Source organism: Oreochromis aureus, linkage group 10 (assembly GCF_013358895.1).
Source record: "Oreochromis aureus strain Israel breed Guangdong linkage group 10, ZZ_aureus, whole genome shotgun sequence".
NCBI classification, from domain to species: domain Eukaryota; kingdom Metazoa; phylum Chordata; class Actinopteri; order Cichliformes; family Cichlidae; genus Oreochromis; species Oreochromis aureus.
In genome coordinates, this window is record NC_052951.1 from 31,678,376 (window position 1) to 31,695,422 (window position 17,047).

The 17,047-nt window shown below is 41.8% G+C and overlaps 1 protein-coding gene across 3 annotated transcripts in view; it reads left to right on the forward strand.

The window, feature by feature from the left end:
* The window catches only part of sgcd (sarcoglycan, delta (dystrophin-associated glycoprotein)), a 458,641-nt gene extending 442,749 nt beyond the window's left edge, over nt 1-15,892 (forward strand). For all 3 annotated transcript variants that reach the window (XM_039618529.1, XM_039618530.1, XM_031750357.2), the window contains 2 exons: nt 5,177-5,300; nt 13,969-15,892. In XM_039618529.1, coding sequence (XP_039474463.1) covers nt 5,177-5,300; nt 13,969-14,154 — 310 coding nt within the window. In that variant the 3' untranslated portion in view covers nt 14,155-15,892. The remainder of the gene's footprint in view (nt 1-5,176; nt 5,301-13,968) is intronic.
* Nucleotides 15,893-17,047: the final 1,155 nt, after the last annotated feature.

The following is a 17,047-nucleotide window of genomic DNA, read 5'->3' on the forward strand; positions in this document are numbered from 1 at the left end:
TAACGTCAGGGACATTATAATAGGAAATAATTACCATCAAAGAATCCTAAATAGAAATATTCTCACAGCTTCATTACGTACACCTTGCTAGTTCCAGGTTGGACCCCCTTCTTATTTCTTTAAGTCTTTATGAAATGCAACCAGATTCTAGAAATATTCCTCAGAGATTTTGGTCAGTATTCACACGCTAGCATCACTAGCAACACGTGCTGCAGATTTGTCGGCTGCACATCAGCGATGTAGCTCTGCCATTCCACCACATCCCAGAGATGTGATTGAGTTCTGGTGACTCTGGAGGCCAGATGAGTACCGTGACCAGTTTTAGATAGCCAAGCTTTGTGATACAGAGTTATAAAGGCATAGACGTGGTCACCAACAATACTCCGGTACGCTGTGGTGTTTGAAGAGGCTCAGCTGGTGGGATCCAAAAAATATCTCCCCACATCATTACTCCACCACCCTGACCTGAAACCACAAGGCAGGATGGATCTATGCTTTCATGTTGTTTGCAATAAATTCACCAGCCGAATCCCACAGAAGGAATTGAGACACATAAGAAAATTGTGATCTTCCTGTTTTTGCCCCCCCACAAAAAAATACCAGTTAACAACTGTCCAGTGTTAGTGTCCGTTTTTGCTTTTCCTTGGCTGACTGTATCCAAGGAGTTACTGTAGCTCATAGGGTAGAGCAGGTGATCTGGTGGTTTGAGCCCCGTTTGGCCCAGGTATTCTCGGGCAAGTTGCCCCAAATTGTTCTCTAAATGCATCCATTGGAGTGTGAGTCTGTGTGGATGTTAGACAGAAAGCACTTAAGCGTAGAAAAAAGTGTTTGTATGAATGGGAGTGAATGAGGTATGTTGTATAAAGTGCTCTGGTGCTCAGGTAGCGAAGAAAGCGCTACATAAGAGTCAGTCAGTTTACCAAGTAGACTACAACAAACTATCAAAGTGTAACTGAAAACAAGGCTTTATTTTTTTCTTTTTAAACGAGTATATGTGGCATCAGCACAAGTAGGATTTTCTATTTTTTTCAATGCAGGAACGAATAACCTGTTCTAGAAGGACTTTAGAATAATAACACAATCACACACTCAACATAAAAAAAGTCAAAGTTTTGACTCAGTTACAGTAACCTCATTCTTTCTCTCCATATTGAACTCCTCTGAACTGACGTCCTGTCATTTGAAGAGCTTTAAGCTACCTTTGTCATGAAATAAAGAAAATCCTGGAGTTTCTTCCTCCCGGATAACCCGACGCTGAACTCTGAAACTAAAATTAACTTTGCTGCTGGTTTTCTTTCTTGCCTCTTTCAACATTTCCAACTGGTGCAACTGTAGTACAGCGCCTCAGTGTTCTTCGTTCTCGGGGGAACGCAGGTCACCACCCAGGTGAATTTATTCATTAATGCCAGGAGCAAACTCGAGGGATGACACCAGCACCCTGCTAGAGATTACGTTAGCACACATGGGTTCATGTACCATAATAATCTTGTGCTTCTTCTGTAATCTCTGTTACTCTCACTGATGCAACTTGCATGACTTTACTCCCTGTCGTGATTTTTCCCATATAGATTTCTTATATATTGCACATAAACAGTTTCAGAGTTCTGTTATATGGAATTTCAGAAATTTATAGTGTATTTTTTTAAAACTTTCTTATTTCTAGCTTTTCTAATCATGTGTGACAGGAAGGAAAAATGTGAAAATACAGGTGTGCATACTTCTAATTTACTTTGCAGTTTTTTGCTCAGGTGAATGTTTAGTAGTATTTAGCTGAACTGCAGAGCTGGGTAATAGTTCCTCACTGCAAATGATATTTCTACACCTTTCACATAAGTATTCCTGTAATCATTTGTGCGATCGTGGCTACAGGGCGATCGTTGCTCAAGAGTTGGGAGTTCGCCTTGTAATCGGAAGGTTGCTGGTTCGAGCCCCGGCTCAGACAGTCTCGATCGTTGTGTCCTTGGGCAAGACACTTCACCCGCTGCCTACTGGTGGTGGTCAGAGGACCCGGTGGCGCCAGTGTCCGGCAGCCGCGCCTCTGTCAGTGCGCCCCAGGGTGGCTGTGGCTACAACGTAGCTTGCCATCACCAGTGCGTGGATGTGTGTGTGAATGGGTGAATGACTGAATGTGTCCTTAAGGACTAGGAAAGCGCTATACAAATACAGGCCATTTACCATTTTAAACTTAAAGGGGAAGCAGATAAACAGACTTCCAGTTCAAGACTGTGTATTTAAAGAGTGGAGGAGTTCGTTATAATCTTAGCTTTAAAATACAGTTAAAAGAAACTTTAGAGGATAATTTACAGTAGACTAAAAATATGCACAGAGCCAGTGATTAATCACACTTTGCAAGTCATATAGAAGCTTTGATTTATGGGTTTGTTTCTTACTTCACCAGCACCGCCAAAAACCTCTTCAGCAATGCCGAGTAGTTTCTGTCTTACCTTTCTACTTTATAAACGAGAATCCCTGCTGTAATAAATAAACCAGTCAACACATCATGTTTATCTGGGTTTTAAATGCATGAAAAAAGATTTGGAAACAGAGTCTCAGCAGAGGAAATACTCAGCAGAGTGAAAACATGCTTCAGATTAACACACTGAGTGCACAGAGGCTAATGCTACGGCCACACGGGGGAATCAGTGGTTGGAGCCTGCAGCACTAAAATGTTTCCTTTGGATCTGTGACCACTCTGTCAGTTTCTGTCTTCATATGGCAATAAAGCAGTAAAAAGGCGGAGCCAAACAGCTGTCACTCTTACATTTACACAGGAATATAACCACAACACAACTAGATGTTACCAGTTGAAACGAGCCCCTGTTCCCAAGAGCTGTGTTGCAGTTGACTGACTCAGGATAACTGGGTTGTGTTGGCAGTCCGTGTACATTTATAGATGAAACATCAGTTATTTTCAAACCGTTACCAGTCTGAATTGGACCACAGTTGTTTGGAGACAGGTTGCCTCCCACCAAGCAACCTGTGCAATGTTACATATTCAACCCTTGGTTGATACGTTGGTTGTTGCAGCTTCTTATAATAAACTCTCCAGCAACACCAAAAGGCCTGAAAGACCAAAGACGGGAGCCAAGCTCAATAACAACGTTGTTTCCAAGAAAAATGCATTCACAACATTTAACCCAGTTAAGAACACTCAAAGAGGTGGGCATGTCATTGTTATGGATAAATGAGACACCCTCATCAACACAGAAGATTTACAACACAGTACAAAACCACTGGTTTTAAGGACAGATGACATTTTCCAAAAAAAACATGTAAAACAACCTGTTCTGGAAAAAATGTTTGGACAGATGAAACCAAGGTGAACCAGAATGATGATGAGAAAAATATGAAGTAGCAGAGAAACACTCACATTCTCAGTATACTGCATCACCTGTTAGTTACGGTGGATTTGGTTTGTGACATGGGTATGTGTGGCTGCCAGTGGAACTGCTGATAGAAACAGGTGTGATGTGTACCTGATCAGACAGCAAATAATGACCCAAAACAAACTGCTAAAGGTCCAATGGTTTTGGATTCTTTAGAGTCAAAAGATCCAATCTGAGAGTTTCTCAATGCAAAGAAATGGGATATTCTTCGATTGCTACGCCCGTCATCCAGCAGAGCAGGTTTTTCATTAAGACCCACAAACAGGGAACAACTGCAGGTGACTGCAGTCAAAGCCTGACGGAGAACATCAAGCGAGGAAACACAACATTTGGTGATGTCCATCATTTGTAGACTTCAGACAGTCGCTGACTGCAAAGAATCCAAGTATTGCTTAGCTACCCTTCATTCAGAACAAAACCTCGCATTCTCTCATTGTAGTATCGGCTAAAACCTTCCATGTGGGAAAAAACCCATCACGTATTTTATCCACAACCAGCGTGGTGACAGGAAGACAGGAAGTGTTTAGGTTTGACTCTCATGAGGTGTTCTGACATCTCTGCAGCTTCCTGTAGAGATCGGCTTGTGGCTCTGAGTGGTTTTGTCAAGATGTGAAGCCGAGTGGGCTGATTTTTTTTTTTTTTTAATCCTCATGCAGAAATTTTGAGCAGCCGCAGCACGCAGACGGTCCGTAGTGTTCGAGTGTCAGATCCACTTACTTTGTACTCACAGCACTGGTTTCAAAGTGGCTGTTCTCACGTTTTGTCTTCAATTCTTCAGATGACTGTTTTTGTTTTTTCGTTAGGCTGAAGTTCAGGTCACTGTGGAGGAACCACAAAGACAGATAAAAATGGGTAATACAGTACTGTGCGCAAAAGTCTGTAGCCCTCATGTTTTAAATATTGTGCTAGAAAAACAGGAAATAGGTGCAGTGACTTATTGAACCGTGTGGATGGAAATAGAGGATAAAAGGCAAAAACAAAGTTTGTACAATTCAAACAAGCTTGAAAGTCAATATTTGGCTTGACCACTGTTGCTCACCCAACACATGGAAGCAAAAGATATAGACACTGCACAGTTCTCTACATCCGCTTTCAACTTTTTTCCCAACTTATAACTTTTCTGGACATCTTCAAACCTGTGGCTTATTCTGCCTACAAATTCTTGATGTCTTGGTGAATTAGGTATAAAACAAATGTTGATATAATTTAAGATCATTGAGGGAATCAGACATGTTAGCAGCGATCCAAAGGTCTGGAACCTCTTAGTGCATTCAAGCAATTTACACTGTCATTCACAAATAGAAGTGGATAATACATTCATTTGGTTTTTCTATTAGCTGAACAGATGGTCCACGTACTCAAAATGGCCTTCACATAATTCTATACAACTGTTTATTCATTGAAACAAATATTTACTGGAAAAATAAATACTTTAAATGACTCTCTGTACTGCAGTACTCTAATGAGCACATTCACTTATATAAATATGTTAGTTTGACATAAATCAAGTTTTTAAAATGTTTCCACTTTTAGTCTGATAGTGATGAACACTGGCTGTGGGTGTATTTACTAATATAACTTATTCAACTGCTGAATTTACACTTTCTTTTCTGACACATCTGTTAACTTGGTGCTTGGTTTCCATGTAAACCTTCAAGGCTCCTGTGTCATATGTATCATGTAAACTATTTACCACCCATCATACATGAATCGGTGCTAGAGTTCACTTCAGCCCCTCACGTGAATGTTGTACCTGCAGTTTGTAAGCTGCTGCCTCTGTATGTTTCCAGGCTGGAGTCTCCTACCCGCTCTCTGCTGATGGAGGCCCCTAAGGGAATCCAGATCCTGGCTGAGGCCGGAGACATCCAGGCCATCTGCAGGAGCGAGCTGCGACTGGAGTCCAAAGACGGAGAGGTACTGTGTGTCCACCAAAGCAGGAGTTTGTGAGGTTATGTTGGGTTTAATCCAACTGGGATGTTATTTTCTGCATTTACGCATGAGAGGTAAAAATAAGTCTGACGAGTCAAGAAATCCAAAGAGTCATGAGTTCAGACTGTTAAACCACAATTAAACATTTTTACCTAAACTATCTGTTGCAATTTATGGATCCAATTCTAGCTTGATTGTCTTTTTTCTGCAGAATTAGCAATTTTTGGTTGCTTGCTTACATGTGTAAGTGCAGTGTAATGTACAATATAATAGATTTTTCTGAAAAGTGCCTTTGAATGAGAAAGGATCTCAGCGTTTTTTAAAAACCAACAAACCACTAAAAGTGGAATTTTTGTGTTTTTTCTTCTCAAAGATGGGAAAAAAACTTTTCAACCACCAACTGCATCTATTTGCATTGACCTCCATTTTCAAGATTCCCAGGAATGAAACTAGGCTGCTATTTTTATTAGTACACAAATTCCGAAAGATATTTAAAGACAACACCCACTCCATCCACAGCCTGTTTACCACGCTGCCATCTGGCAGATAAACACAAGTATCTGTACCACCAAACTTAAGAATAGTTTTGTTCCTGAGGCTGAAAGATTTACTGAAGTCAACTTTGCTGTGAGAAGAAGCATTTTCATCTTTTTATTCATTTCTATTTATTTTTCTTTAGTAGCTTTCAGCGATTAAAAGAAAAGTTGATTAATCGCTGTTAAGATTTCTCTGGGTCTGCTCATCACTCTCTTAGTTATGAAAATGACCGTTTTTAATGAGTGTTATCTCATTTGGAGTTTTGTTCATTCATTTCTAATGGACTTTAACAAACTCCACCAAAGCAGGACCAACAGGCTATTTTGAAGCTTCCCATACCAACATCATTAAAATGGTGCCAGCAGAAGTGACTGTGACTGTATGTATGTATGTATGAATGTATTCCAACACCGCTTGAATTAGCTAAAAAAAATCCCAGTGAATAATAAATATTCTTTTCTTATACTGAGCCTTCAGGTTTATCTGAAACACGGCGTCTCGTTTTAAGGACGGCCTCATTTTAAGCAAAAAAAGTGTAAATCTATAAATTAGTAGAAAAAATCGATTATATTCATTTTCAGCTCCATGTTACATTCTTAGATGCTGGTAGAGTTGCATTATTTACAATTCCAGATAATACAATAAATGTATTCATGCATGTGCTCTCCTCAGATCAAAACCTCCTTTCATTTAATGCCAGTCTCCCTTTACACCAGCTTTCTGCTGATTGGCTGCCCCTTCTTATTAACATGTACGTGGGTGGGGCTGACTGCATTAGCCTCACATTGCCGTTGACTCTGCCTGCACAGTATGAATGCTGGCAACTTGTGCAGGCTACATTATAGCGCTACATAGATTCACATAGATACACAAGGGCAATAGGCTAACTTCCTCTCTTTTAAAAATCTGTACCTACACTGTTCACCATCAAAAGCTTCTTCCTGTCTTTGAGTCCTGTTACTCTAAAAGTGGTTTTTGCACAAATCTCTCACTCTGCACACCGACAACAAGTTAACAAATTAACTTTTCTTGTCCTGCGGCCATGTTGGCTGATGGGGATCCATCTCAATTCAGCATTTTCTCCTGTCCAAACTTATTTTTAGCAAACAACAATCCAAACAATAGCTGGCTTCCTTCGCCAACATGGGCCGGCGTTCTCATAATGGCTGGTGGCAATTTCCCACATGCTGGCCATGCACCAGGATCTGTAAGAGCCTCGCGGAAAAAAAGAGAACATAAGATGATTGTTGTTTTTTCTGTTTTATACTCTCTCATCCTCCTTTTACTAATTACTTCCCCACGGTGTCTTCTATGTGCTGCTAGCTTCCATTTCCATCCATCTTTCCAGTTTTCCGTCCATCCCTCCTCCTTTCTCTGCCCTCTTTCTGTCGTAAACTTTGCTTGTTTACCCCCCCACCCTCCAAATTCGTTCATCCACTCATGCTGCTTCCTTCCTTCTTTCATCCTTTCCTTCCTGCTCCTAAATTCCCCCAACCATCCCCTGATTCGTTACACACATCAGTCTTCACATTCATCACGGCCGGCTGCGCTGATAAAAGGATTTCCCTCCTTAGGTTGCACCAGTCGTGTCATGTCAAATCTGCTAAAATCAGCGGAGGAGGATTAGGAAGAAGAAAGTGTTTAAAAGTTTCCCACAAAAACAGTTTCATACATTATGACAGGCTGCTGATATGAGATGGACACAGAGAGGGAGGGAGGGAGGGAGGGAGGGCGGGAGGGCGGTCTCAGGAAGGTGCCCTTGAATCCAGTTTAGTCCAATTAAATGCAACCGCAGCGGCCATGCTGCTGCCGCATCTTCTCACAGATTTCATGGATGTGTGGTCAGAAATGAGGCTGTTGGACTAACGGTGGGCAGTGCATATAATTAGAATCGCGTTCTCACACTCCATTAGGGTTGCAAATGTCCATTTGTCAAACCTCTGTCTAACACACATTCACGCTCCCCCTCTCTCCTCAGGCGCCGCCACTGCAATTACAGAAAGGTTTTGGCTATTAGACACCCACAGACCACACAGGCAGATAATGAAATAGAGTCGTGCACGCTCTTCTCAAAGCATTTTTGAAAGCGCGCAAAGAGCAACCCGTAATTCCTGAGCGCACATGCGCATTGTCTTAAGGCATCCTTGTTACAGCCGTCTGCACAGGCTGCACTTCACACGTGTAGCTGCTGGCATGTTTAATTACAAGGACGGTGCATCAAGTGTGAGCTGAACACCGGTGCTGTCATAGTTCAACCTTAATTGACTTTGTGTTAGCCTCACTGTTGGTTATCCACCAAGGTGAGACAGACCAGTGCAGGTTTACATCACAGCCTGCACCAGTTAGCAAGAAAGGCCACACAGTCTGTCTGAGACAAGCAAGGAAGACACTGGCAGTTACACGAGAAAGTCATCACACACAAGCACAAACTGTTGTGAAGCCAGCGGAGATGCATTTACACATTTTCATCACTAGACCCTCAGAAGCTGTTTTCCCTGACAGAATACCAAGAAACAAACTAAAAGCTAAACCTGTGGAAATTAGGATGCACAATAACCATATTATTGCATTATCTACTCTACTGCAGTCATATCAGTGACTCAATATGCACAGAGGGGCACAGAGTCTGTAACCATAACTGTACATACATTTACAAAAAGAAATGTTACTTTTTTGAATCTATGAACTCAAAAAATGTGGATGTTTGTTAGCAGAGTTGGTGTCGTTGCTCCAAAAAGTCATTTATTACACATTACACGTGAGTAAAGGACGGCCTTAGCTCATCCTAGAAGTGTTCATTTGTGGAACCAGGGATTCTCTCTTTACCATCATGAGATACATGGACAAAATTATTAGGCCACATATTTTTTTACCTCCCAGCTCCATTGACATGGGTGTATCAAATGAAGCGCCTAGCCATGCAGTCTGCCTTTGCAAACATTTCCCAAAGAATGTTTTGTTGTAAAGCACTCAATGAATTTGTGCATGGTACTGTAATAGGATGCCACAGCAAGGTCCATAAAAGCATGGCTGGATGATTTTGGTGTGAAAAAACATGTAGAGCCCTGACTTCAAACCCATCAACCACCTTTGGGATGAACTACAATGGAAATGGCAAGCCTGGGCTCCACATACAACATCCAGTGCCTGACCTCACAAAAGCTTTTCTGGATGAACTGACAAAAATTCCCACAGGCACGCTTCAAAATCTTGTAGAAATTCTTCCCAGAAGAGTGGAAGCTGTTACTGCTGCAGTAGGGGCAGAGCTTTTGGAAAAGCTAGTGTAGATGTGGCCCAATGTTTTTGCCCATATAGTGCGTGGCTCACTTGGATGGATTTACCATCATATCTTCACAAATATACACATCAGACAAAGATAATAAAAACTGGGTGGCATCGTTCTGCAGATGTATGCATTATACAGGACTGATAACAACCATTAAAGAAATATTAGCTTAGCCATTAGGTGATGTCTTCCTCCTAACAGCAGGTACCTATCACCATGTGCAGTGGTGGTCGTTCCACCCTGCTAAATGGAAGCAATATGCAGTGTGTTGAGGGCTAAAAAAGCCACAGAAGTCAGCATCGGGGAAAAAGTGATAATATAGCTCATGCAGAGAATATTTGCATTCCTACGGGAGTCTTTTCCCTCCAAGCTGCAGGAAGCAACAGAAACCTTCTCTGGAGACATGAAATAAAACCGAACTGATAAACTTGACCTCACCTCACCTTTACCTGCCCAACCTGTTTGTACTGTTGGCTATCACAAGCACACAGACACACGAATTTCATCCTGCCGCCCACACACACATTTACACACAGCTTCTGGAGTGTCTCACACCGTCTGCCCCTCGTGGTGAAAGATTTGTTCAACAGCAGCTGTCTGAGGAAGTCAGCTGAGACTCTACTTTAAAAGTGTTCCAGGTCATTTGATGGCGATGCCTCCCCGAGGCGCATCGTAATGGCTCTTTTACGTTTTTATGGCTGGAGAGCTCCTCCTGTCCGCAGCCGGTGCAACACCAGCCTCATATGAGCCCCGGGAGGACGGGAGGATGGAGGGAGGAGGGGATTCATGCAGCGGTGGTTTGTGACTGTGCAGACTGAGAGAGATGGTTTGTTCCAATCAATGAGGGGAGTAAAATGAGTTATGGGTTAATGTGTTTATGGAGTGGCTTGAAGAACAAGTTTTCTTAGGTTTTGCTCTCCTTTTATTGCTCAGGAGACGAGAGGAATAACTTTTGAATGCGCCGACGGTAAACTTGTAGAAGGCTTTTTTGCTTTTTATTTACCCCGTTTGGGACTCTCTGCCAACAAAATACTTGAAAATATCCCAAAATAAAACTCTGTTCATCTGGATTTGGGCCCTCATCAAACAAACAAACCTGAAATACCTGCTGTAGAGGGCAATTTAGTTTACAGATAATTTAAAGATGAAGTCCACGTGCTGAGGAGAAATATGATCATAGGCAACCAGTTAAACAACTTCCAGCTGAAGTTTTACCTTCAGGTTTGATTGGTCCAAAGCACAGTGTGGCCTCCTTTCCTAATAAGTGCACAGTTTTTAGTTTCCAAAGTTTGAAGCATCCTAGATGGACCTAACGAACTTTTATGGTCATTGTACAGTTGCTTGCACAATGAAATTAGGTAGCAAGACCACAAAGGTGCAAAAGTAAAGAAAACAATATAAGAACACAGGAAGCATTGTAGGGGTGTGTTCAAGGGCATCGTAATAAAATATAATAAATAAGGGTGGAAGGGCTATGGTCATCAAGGATAGGGATGGAAATTGCACATCTGCCGAAATATTGCACGGGAAAAAAATGGCAGCAACAGAATGATTGTATGGGGGAGATCTGCTCACACTCTTAATTTGCATTTATGGTTCGACAGCCCACGGGTAGAAGCTGTTCTGTAGACTATTGGTTTTGCACCTGATGGATCTGAACCTTTTTCCAGAGGGCAGGATGTTGAATAGATGGTGGTTACGATGGAGGCAGTCTTTATGATTGCCCTGCCTCTGGAGAGACATCTAGAGCTGGTAATGGACTCCAGGGTGGAGAGTGGACACCTTCTCTGCAGTTCTGATGACCTTCTGGAGTCTCTTCTTATCAGCTGTTGTGCAACCAGCGTACCACACAGGGATGGCGTTCACCAGCACACTCTCGATTGTGGCATTGTAGAAGGACACTAGTAGATCAGTCTGCAGCCTGTTCAAACTCAGAACCTTCAAGAAATGGAGGCGCTGCTGTGCTTTCTTCGACAGGGCTAATGTGTTAGTAGTCCAGGATGGGTCCTCGAAAATGTGGGTACCGAGGAACTTAAAGGCCAGTGGCCAAAGAGCCAGACATTTTTTTAAAATGCTCTTGTTCAGTAGTTCTCCAGGCTTTCTTTCCAAGCAAAATACAAAGAAATGAGGCCTGGTGTAAGACTATAACACAGTACTGTATTTGCTATGTGTAGCATGTTAATCACAACTACATTTGGCCACCAAGAACTCATCTTTTCTCGTCTCTCCTGAACTCAGCTAGTCCTCAGCTAAACTGAATCACTCTACTTCTCTTGTCACTCTTAGCTGCCCTCAAAGTAAATCATTCACTCGTTCTCCTTGGCTTTTATTTTCCTTCTCAGGACTTCTGACTCACAGGATTGGACTCACATAAATAGTGTCTGAAACTCCTGACACCTTAGCTCTCCACTTCGTTGGTTGCATAGAATGATAAGTGACCTAGATACTCAACTGCAGCATCCATCCAGTTTTTCTGACTTGAGATTTTTCCTCCCACATTTCCCAGTGTTTTCCAGCCCTTTCAGTGGACATGAGTGGAACGAATTGTAAAGGTCATGTGTTGGATTTGAAGTTGACAGCATTGCTGCACAGTATAGTCATATCTATGATAAAAGTCACTGAGAATGTTCCTGCCTGGCATCATCTGTGGAGAAATCTCTCTAGATTGAGGCGGTGTTGTCCTACAGGATACTGCAGAGGCATGCCTTTTACCAAAATGTCATCGGTTTTAATCCCTGAAGGAGGAGAAAAGATAAAGATGAAGAGTAAAAGTAAATTTGTCAAAGCTGAGAAAAGCTGGATACAGAGTTTAAGAGGTTTAGAAAACAGTTCTGCGTAGTCAAGGCAGGTCAGATAATCACAAAGGTTCTTGCTGTTGGTATAGTTATATACCAACAACATGTATGTATAAGATTAACAGGTATTTTGCACTGATCCATTCTCAATCACTCAAGTAAGAAAACCTCAGGAAGTTGGTTCTGTTCATAAAATTATCCAAATTATGTTAATGATTTTGCATCAGTGCAGCTTTTTAATTTATAGGATGAATTATCTGGTTTCTTTCTCTTTGGACACGGGAGACATTTTCTGTTTCAGACAGTAAAGATGATAAACTATGACTGATGAGTTAAGATGTAATAGTTTATTTAGGTTAAAATGAAAACCAGCAACTAAAGCAGTGAAAATGCCAAGTACCATTGACATGAAAATGAAAATTAAGAAAACAAGCAGGAATTAAATCCCAGGAACTCTGGGGTGGAAATTAGTGTCAGAATTCTTCCTTCCTTCACCCCCAATAAGTCGCAGCAGAGGTCCGTCTTTCCTTGAGCCTGGTTCTGTTTCTTCCTGTTAAAAGGGAGTTTTTCCTTCCCACTGTCACCAAGTCCTTGCTCAGAGGGGTTGTTTGATTGAGTCTTTACCTTACAATATAAAGCACCTTGAGGTGATAACTATGTGATTTGGCGCTGTGTAAATAAAAGTGAATTGAATCTAAATTGAATAAGGTGTCACTGCACTGATGCATCAGATTAGTCTGTCACACCTGAGTCATCATGTACCAAGGAGCAGGGTTACTGCTGTGACCCGTTTTAACCCAAAAACCTGTTTCTTAAACGCAAACACAGCCTGTAGTGCCTACATCGAACAATCAGGAGAAGATGAAAATAAAAAGTTAGCCAAATTAAGTGCAAAGCAGAAAGGCAGCTGAAGCTCCGCCCCCGCTGACTTCTCTCTGTGACAACTAAGACTCTTATCTCTAAGTGTTTAGTGTGGATGCTCCTGGCAACTGATTAATATTTGATTAAGTAGGAGGAAGAAATCAGAATATTGACTCATCTAAAAGTAAGAAAACACTCAGAAAATAGTCTGAGCATAATGAAATGGACAATTTCTCCCCACGAATAGCATGTTTACTTAATGCAGCTAACATTAGCTGTGCTAGCAGAAGCAGCATTCTTTGCTCACAGGTACGCCCGTACGCTTGGAGTTTCCCGACACAACCACCACACAGCCATTCTTTATTTAGCTCTACAGAAAAGTCCAGGTTAGCAAGGCTTGCATTCCTATTGCTGTTTTACAACTTTCAGTCACAGCTAGCTTCAACTAGTGGTGGGTGACTGTGTGACATCTCAGAACCAACAGCTAACTGGATTGCATGTTAATAAAATATTAATACCTCATTTACCAGGGCACCATTTAGTCAACTTGCTTTTTATTTATTATGCTTTACATTCATAAAAACAGTTGTGATATCTTTCACAAACACAAAAACAAACCTAACTCAGCTAACTGGGTTAGCTAACTAAGATGGGTCTTTGCACCGATTTGCCCATAAATCCATCTTTCTTCTTAACAACTTATCTAACTGAAGGTAGTTTGGGGCGGGTGTTGAATCTATACCAGCTGTGACATCTATCGCAGGTCTAACAGCCTGCTGCCGTCTATCACAGCTGACCGATTTAGAATAACCGGTTATCCCGACATGCAGGTCTCTATATGTTCTCCGTGTTCTTCTGCATGATTTCTCTCCGGGACTCTGGCTTCAACAGTCCAAACTCCAAAATCCAGAACCTTCTTGCTGTGAGGGGACTGTGCTGCGCTGACCTCAGCCGCCTTGCCAACCTATAATTTCAAATTTCAGCATTATGTAGCTCAACATGTGGATGCAAGCAAACTCATTTTTGCAGCAATCTTTTCCAGACTTTTAAACCATCTGCTTTTCATCCTTTGTTTCTACATGCTTTCTTTGTCTTCCAAAACATCTCTACCCATTTCATTTCTCTTCTTTACTTTCCCTAATCTCACCAGTTTGCTCTTCTCCCTGTACCGCAGATCTCGCTGGATGCTCAGAGGATTCGGCTGTTGCAGCTGCCCGAGGGGAAGGCCTCCACCAGCTCCACGTCCTCTGGGACCAGGCAGACTGTCTACGAGGTTTGCGTTTGCCCCAATGGAAGGCTCTTCCTGTCCCAGGCTGGCACCGGATCCACCTGCCAGATCAGCAACAACGTCTGCCTCTAGGACTCATACGTACAAAAATAAACAAACGCATCCTGAAAGAGAGACGGGCTGAACAGACAGATGTACACATATCGCCTGCCTTTAGGACTGATTCACAGCTAACACGTACAGAAATACAAAGACTGCCAGAGCTGATGGACAAACAATCATAGATACTGTACTTACACAGACACACTGATGTAAACACTTTACAATCACAGACTGATGTTTAGGCCCAGCTGATATGTTTTAAGCTCCTGACATGTTTCAGTTTAATGCAACCTTTTTCTTTCCCTTAATTTCCTGAGTTGAAGTCGATCATCATGAGAACCTAAAAGTCTCCGCTAAGCTCTTCACACATAGTAATACAGCTGAGGTCTCCGTCACATCGGGAATAAACTGACTCTATTTAACGAAAGGCCAGTATTTGTAATATATCCGTGTGATCCTAACAGTCATACGCAGAGATCTGTAATCGCACCACACATATTTTAACACGTGAACATGGTACACACACACACACACACATTGTTTGCTTGTAGAAGCCTCCGGGTAGAAACTAAAAGGAGGATCTCCAGAGAGTTACTGAAGGAGACACCGACGTGTTCCCTTCCTCTGTCAAGAGCATTTCAGTACGAGAATCACTAGGGTGATCACCCTCCTTTTTCCTCCATCTTCTCTTTCCTTCCTTGTAGCTTGCTTCAGTTGAGGTTTTAAACTGCACACCAGTGGTTCTCAAACTAGTGGGTGGGCGCTAATTTAGAGAAAAGATTTTTGAAGGAAAGGACGGACTGGAAAGACCTTTGTTTCACAAAGATTCCACTTGGATCCTCTTTTTATTTTTGATGTTTGATATAAAACAAATACACGTATATGCATCCAAAAACTGTGGGGTCCTAACATTTTTCAGCCTCTGAAAGAAAGTTTGAGAACTACTGATGGCGACTGTTCCTAGAGTTCGATCAGGACATAAAACGAACGCAAAGACTTTCAAAACTGTTTAAGTTCAATTTTAAGCGAACAACAATTACAGCGTGCCTCTGTCACAGTTCCCTTATGAGTTTGGTTTGATTTTGTGGGGATGTGTTGATGCTAAATTGTGACAGTAAGACCATGTGCAGGTTGCTATGCTTATCAGACTGTGAAGCCATGTTCATATCATCTTGCATTTACTCAGCTGGGCTTCTGTTCGCTTCTTTCCAAAAAATATTTGGCTTCAAAGAAACAAACGTGCACTGCATGTTCAGCAAAGTGCTCGGTTTGTAAATTCACTTCTAACGACAACGTTAGTTTTCTTCTATAACAAATCTTTTCATATTCTTTGAATTTGCAGAATTTTTAAAATATTTGAAGTTTTTTTCCTTCAACGGTTTGAGAAGGGATTCCTTCACATCCCGTTTATTATCTCAGAATTCAGAGTTTTTCTCCGGAAAAAAGTCCTGACCCTGAGGTTATTTTCTCTTCAATGTAGATAACTTTACCTTGACAGCAAGTCTCGAAAGTATGCCACAATATGGTCACCTGCAGTCCAGCAACCATCAACTGCCAGTGTAGTTACAAAACAAGCATGCAGACTTTAATCTCAGCGCGTAACATTAAGCACACAAAGCCAGGTCTCTACAGCACTACATCTACTATCACTACAGGGAGTGCAGAATTATTAGGCAAGTTGTATTTTTGAGGAATAATTTTATTATTGAACAACAACCATGTTCTCAATGAACCCAAAAAACTCATTAATATCAAAGCTGAATGTTTTTGGAAGTAGTTTTAGTTTGTTTTAGTTTTAGCTATTTTAGGGGATATCTGTGTGTGCAGGTGACTATTACTGTGCATAATTATTAGGCAACTTAACAAAAACAAATATATACCCATTTCAATTATTTATTTTTACCAGTGAAACCAATATAACATCTCCACATTCACAAATATACATTTCTGACATTCAAAAACAAAACAAAAACAAATCAGCGACCAATATAGCCACCTTTCTTTGCAAGGACACTCAAAAGCCTGCCATCCATGGATTCTGTCAGTGTTTTGATCTGTTCACCATCAACATTGCGTGCAGCAGCAACCACAGCCTCCCAGACACTGTTCAGAGAGGTGTACTGTTTTCCCTCCTTGTAAATCTCACATTTGATGATGGACCACAGGTTCTCAATGGGGTTCAGATCAGGTGAACAAGGAGGCCATGTCATTAGTTTTTCTTCTTTTATACCCTTTCTTGCCAGCCACGCTGTGGAGTACTTGGACGCTGCGTGTGATGGAGCATTGTCCTGCATGAAAATCCTGTTTTTCTTGAAGGATGCAGATTTCTTCCTGTACCACTGCTTGAAGAAGGTGTCTTCCAGAAACTGGCAGTAGGACTGGGAGTTGAGCTTGACTCCATCCTCAACCCGAAAAGGCCCCACAAGCTCATCTTTGATGATACCAGCCCAAATCAGTACTCCACCTCCACCTTGCTGGCGTCTGAGTCGGACTGGAGCTCTCTGCCCTTTACCAATCCAGCCACGGGCCCATCCATCTGGCCCATCAAGACTCACTCTCATTTCATCAGTCCATAAAACCTTAGAAAAATCAGTCTTGAGATATTTCTTGGCCCAGTCTTGACGTTTCAGCTTGTGTGTCTTGTTCAGTGGTGGTCGTCTTTCAGCCTTTCTTACCTTGGCCATGTCTCTGAGTATTGCACACCTTGTGCTTTTGGGCACTCCAGTGATGTTGCAGCTCTGAAATATGGCCAAACTGGTGGCAAGTGGCATCTTGGCAGCTGCACGCTTGACTTTTCTCAGTTCATGGGCAGTTATTTTGCGCCTTGGTTTTTCCACACGCTTCTTGCGACCCTGTTGACTATTTTGAATGAAACGCTTGATTGTTCGATGATCACGCTTCAGAAGCTTTGCAATTTTAAGAC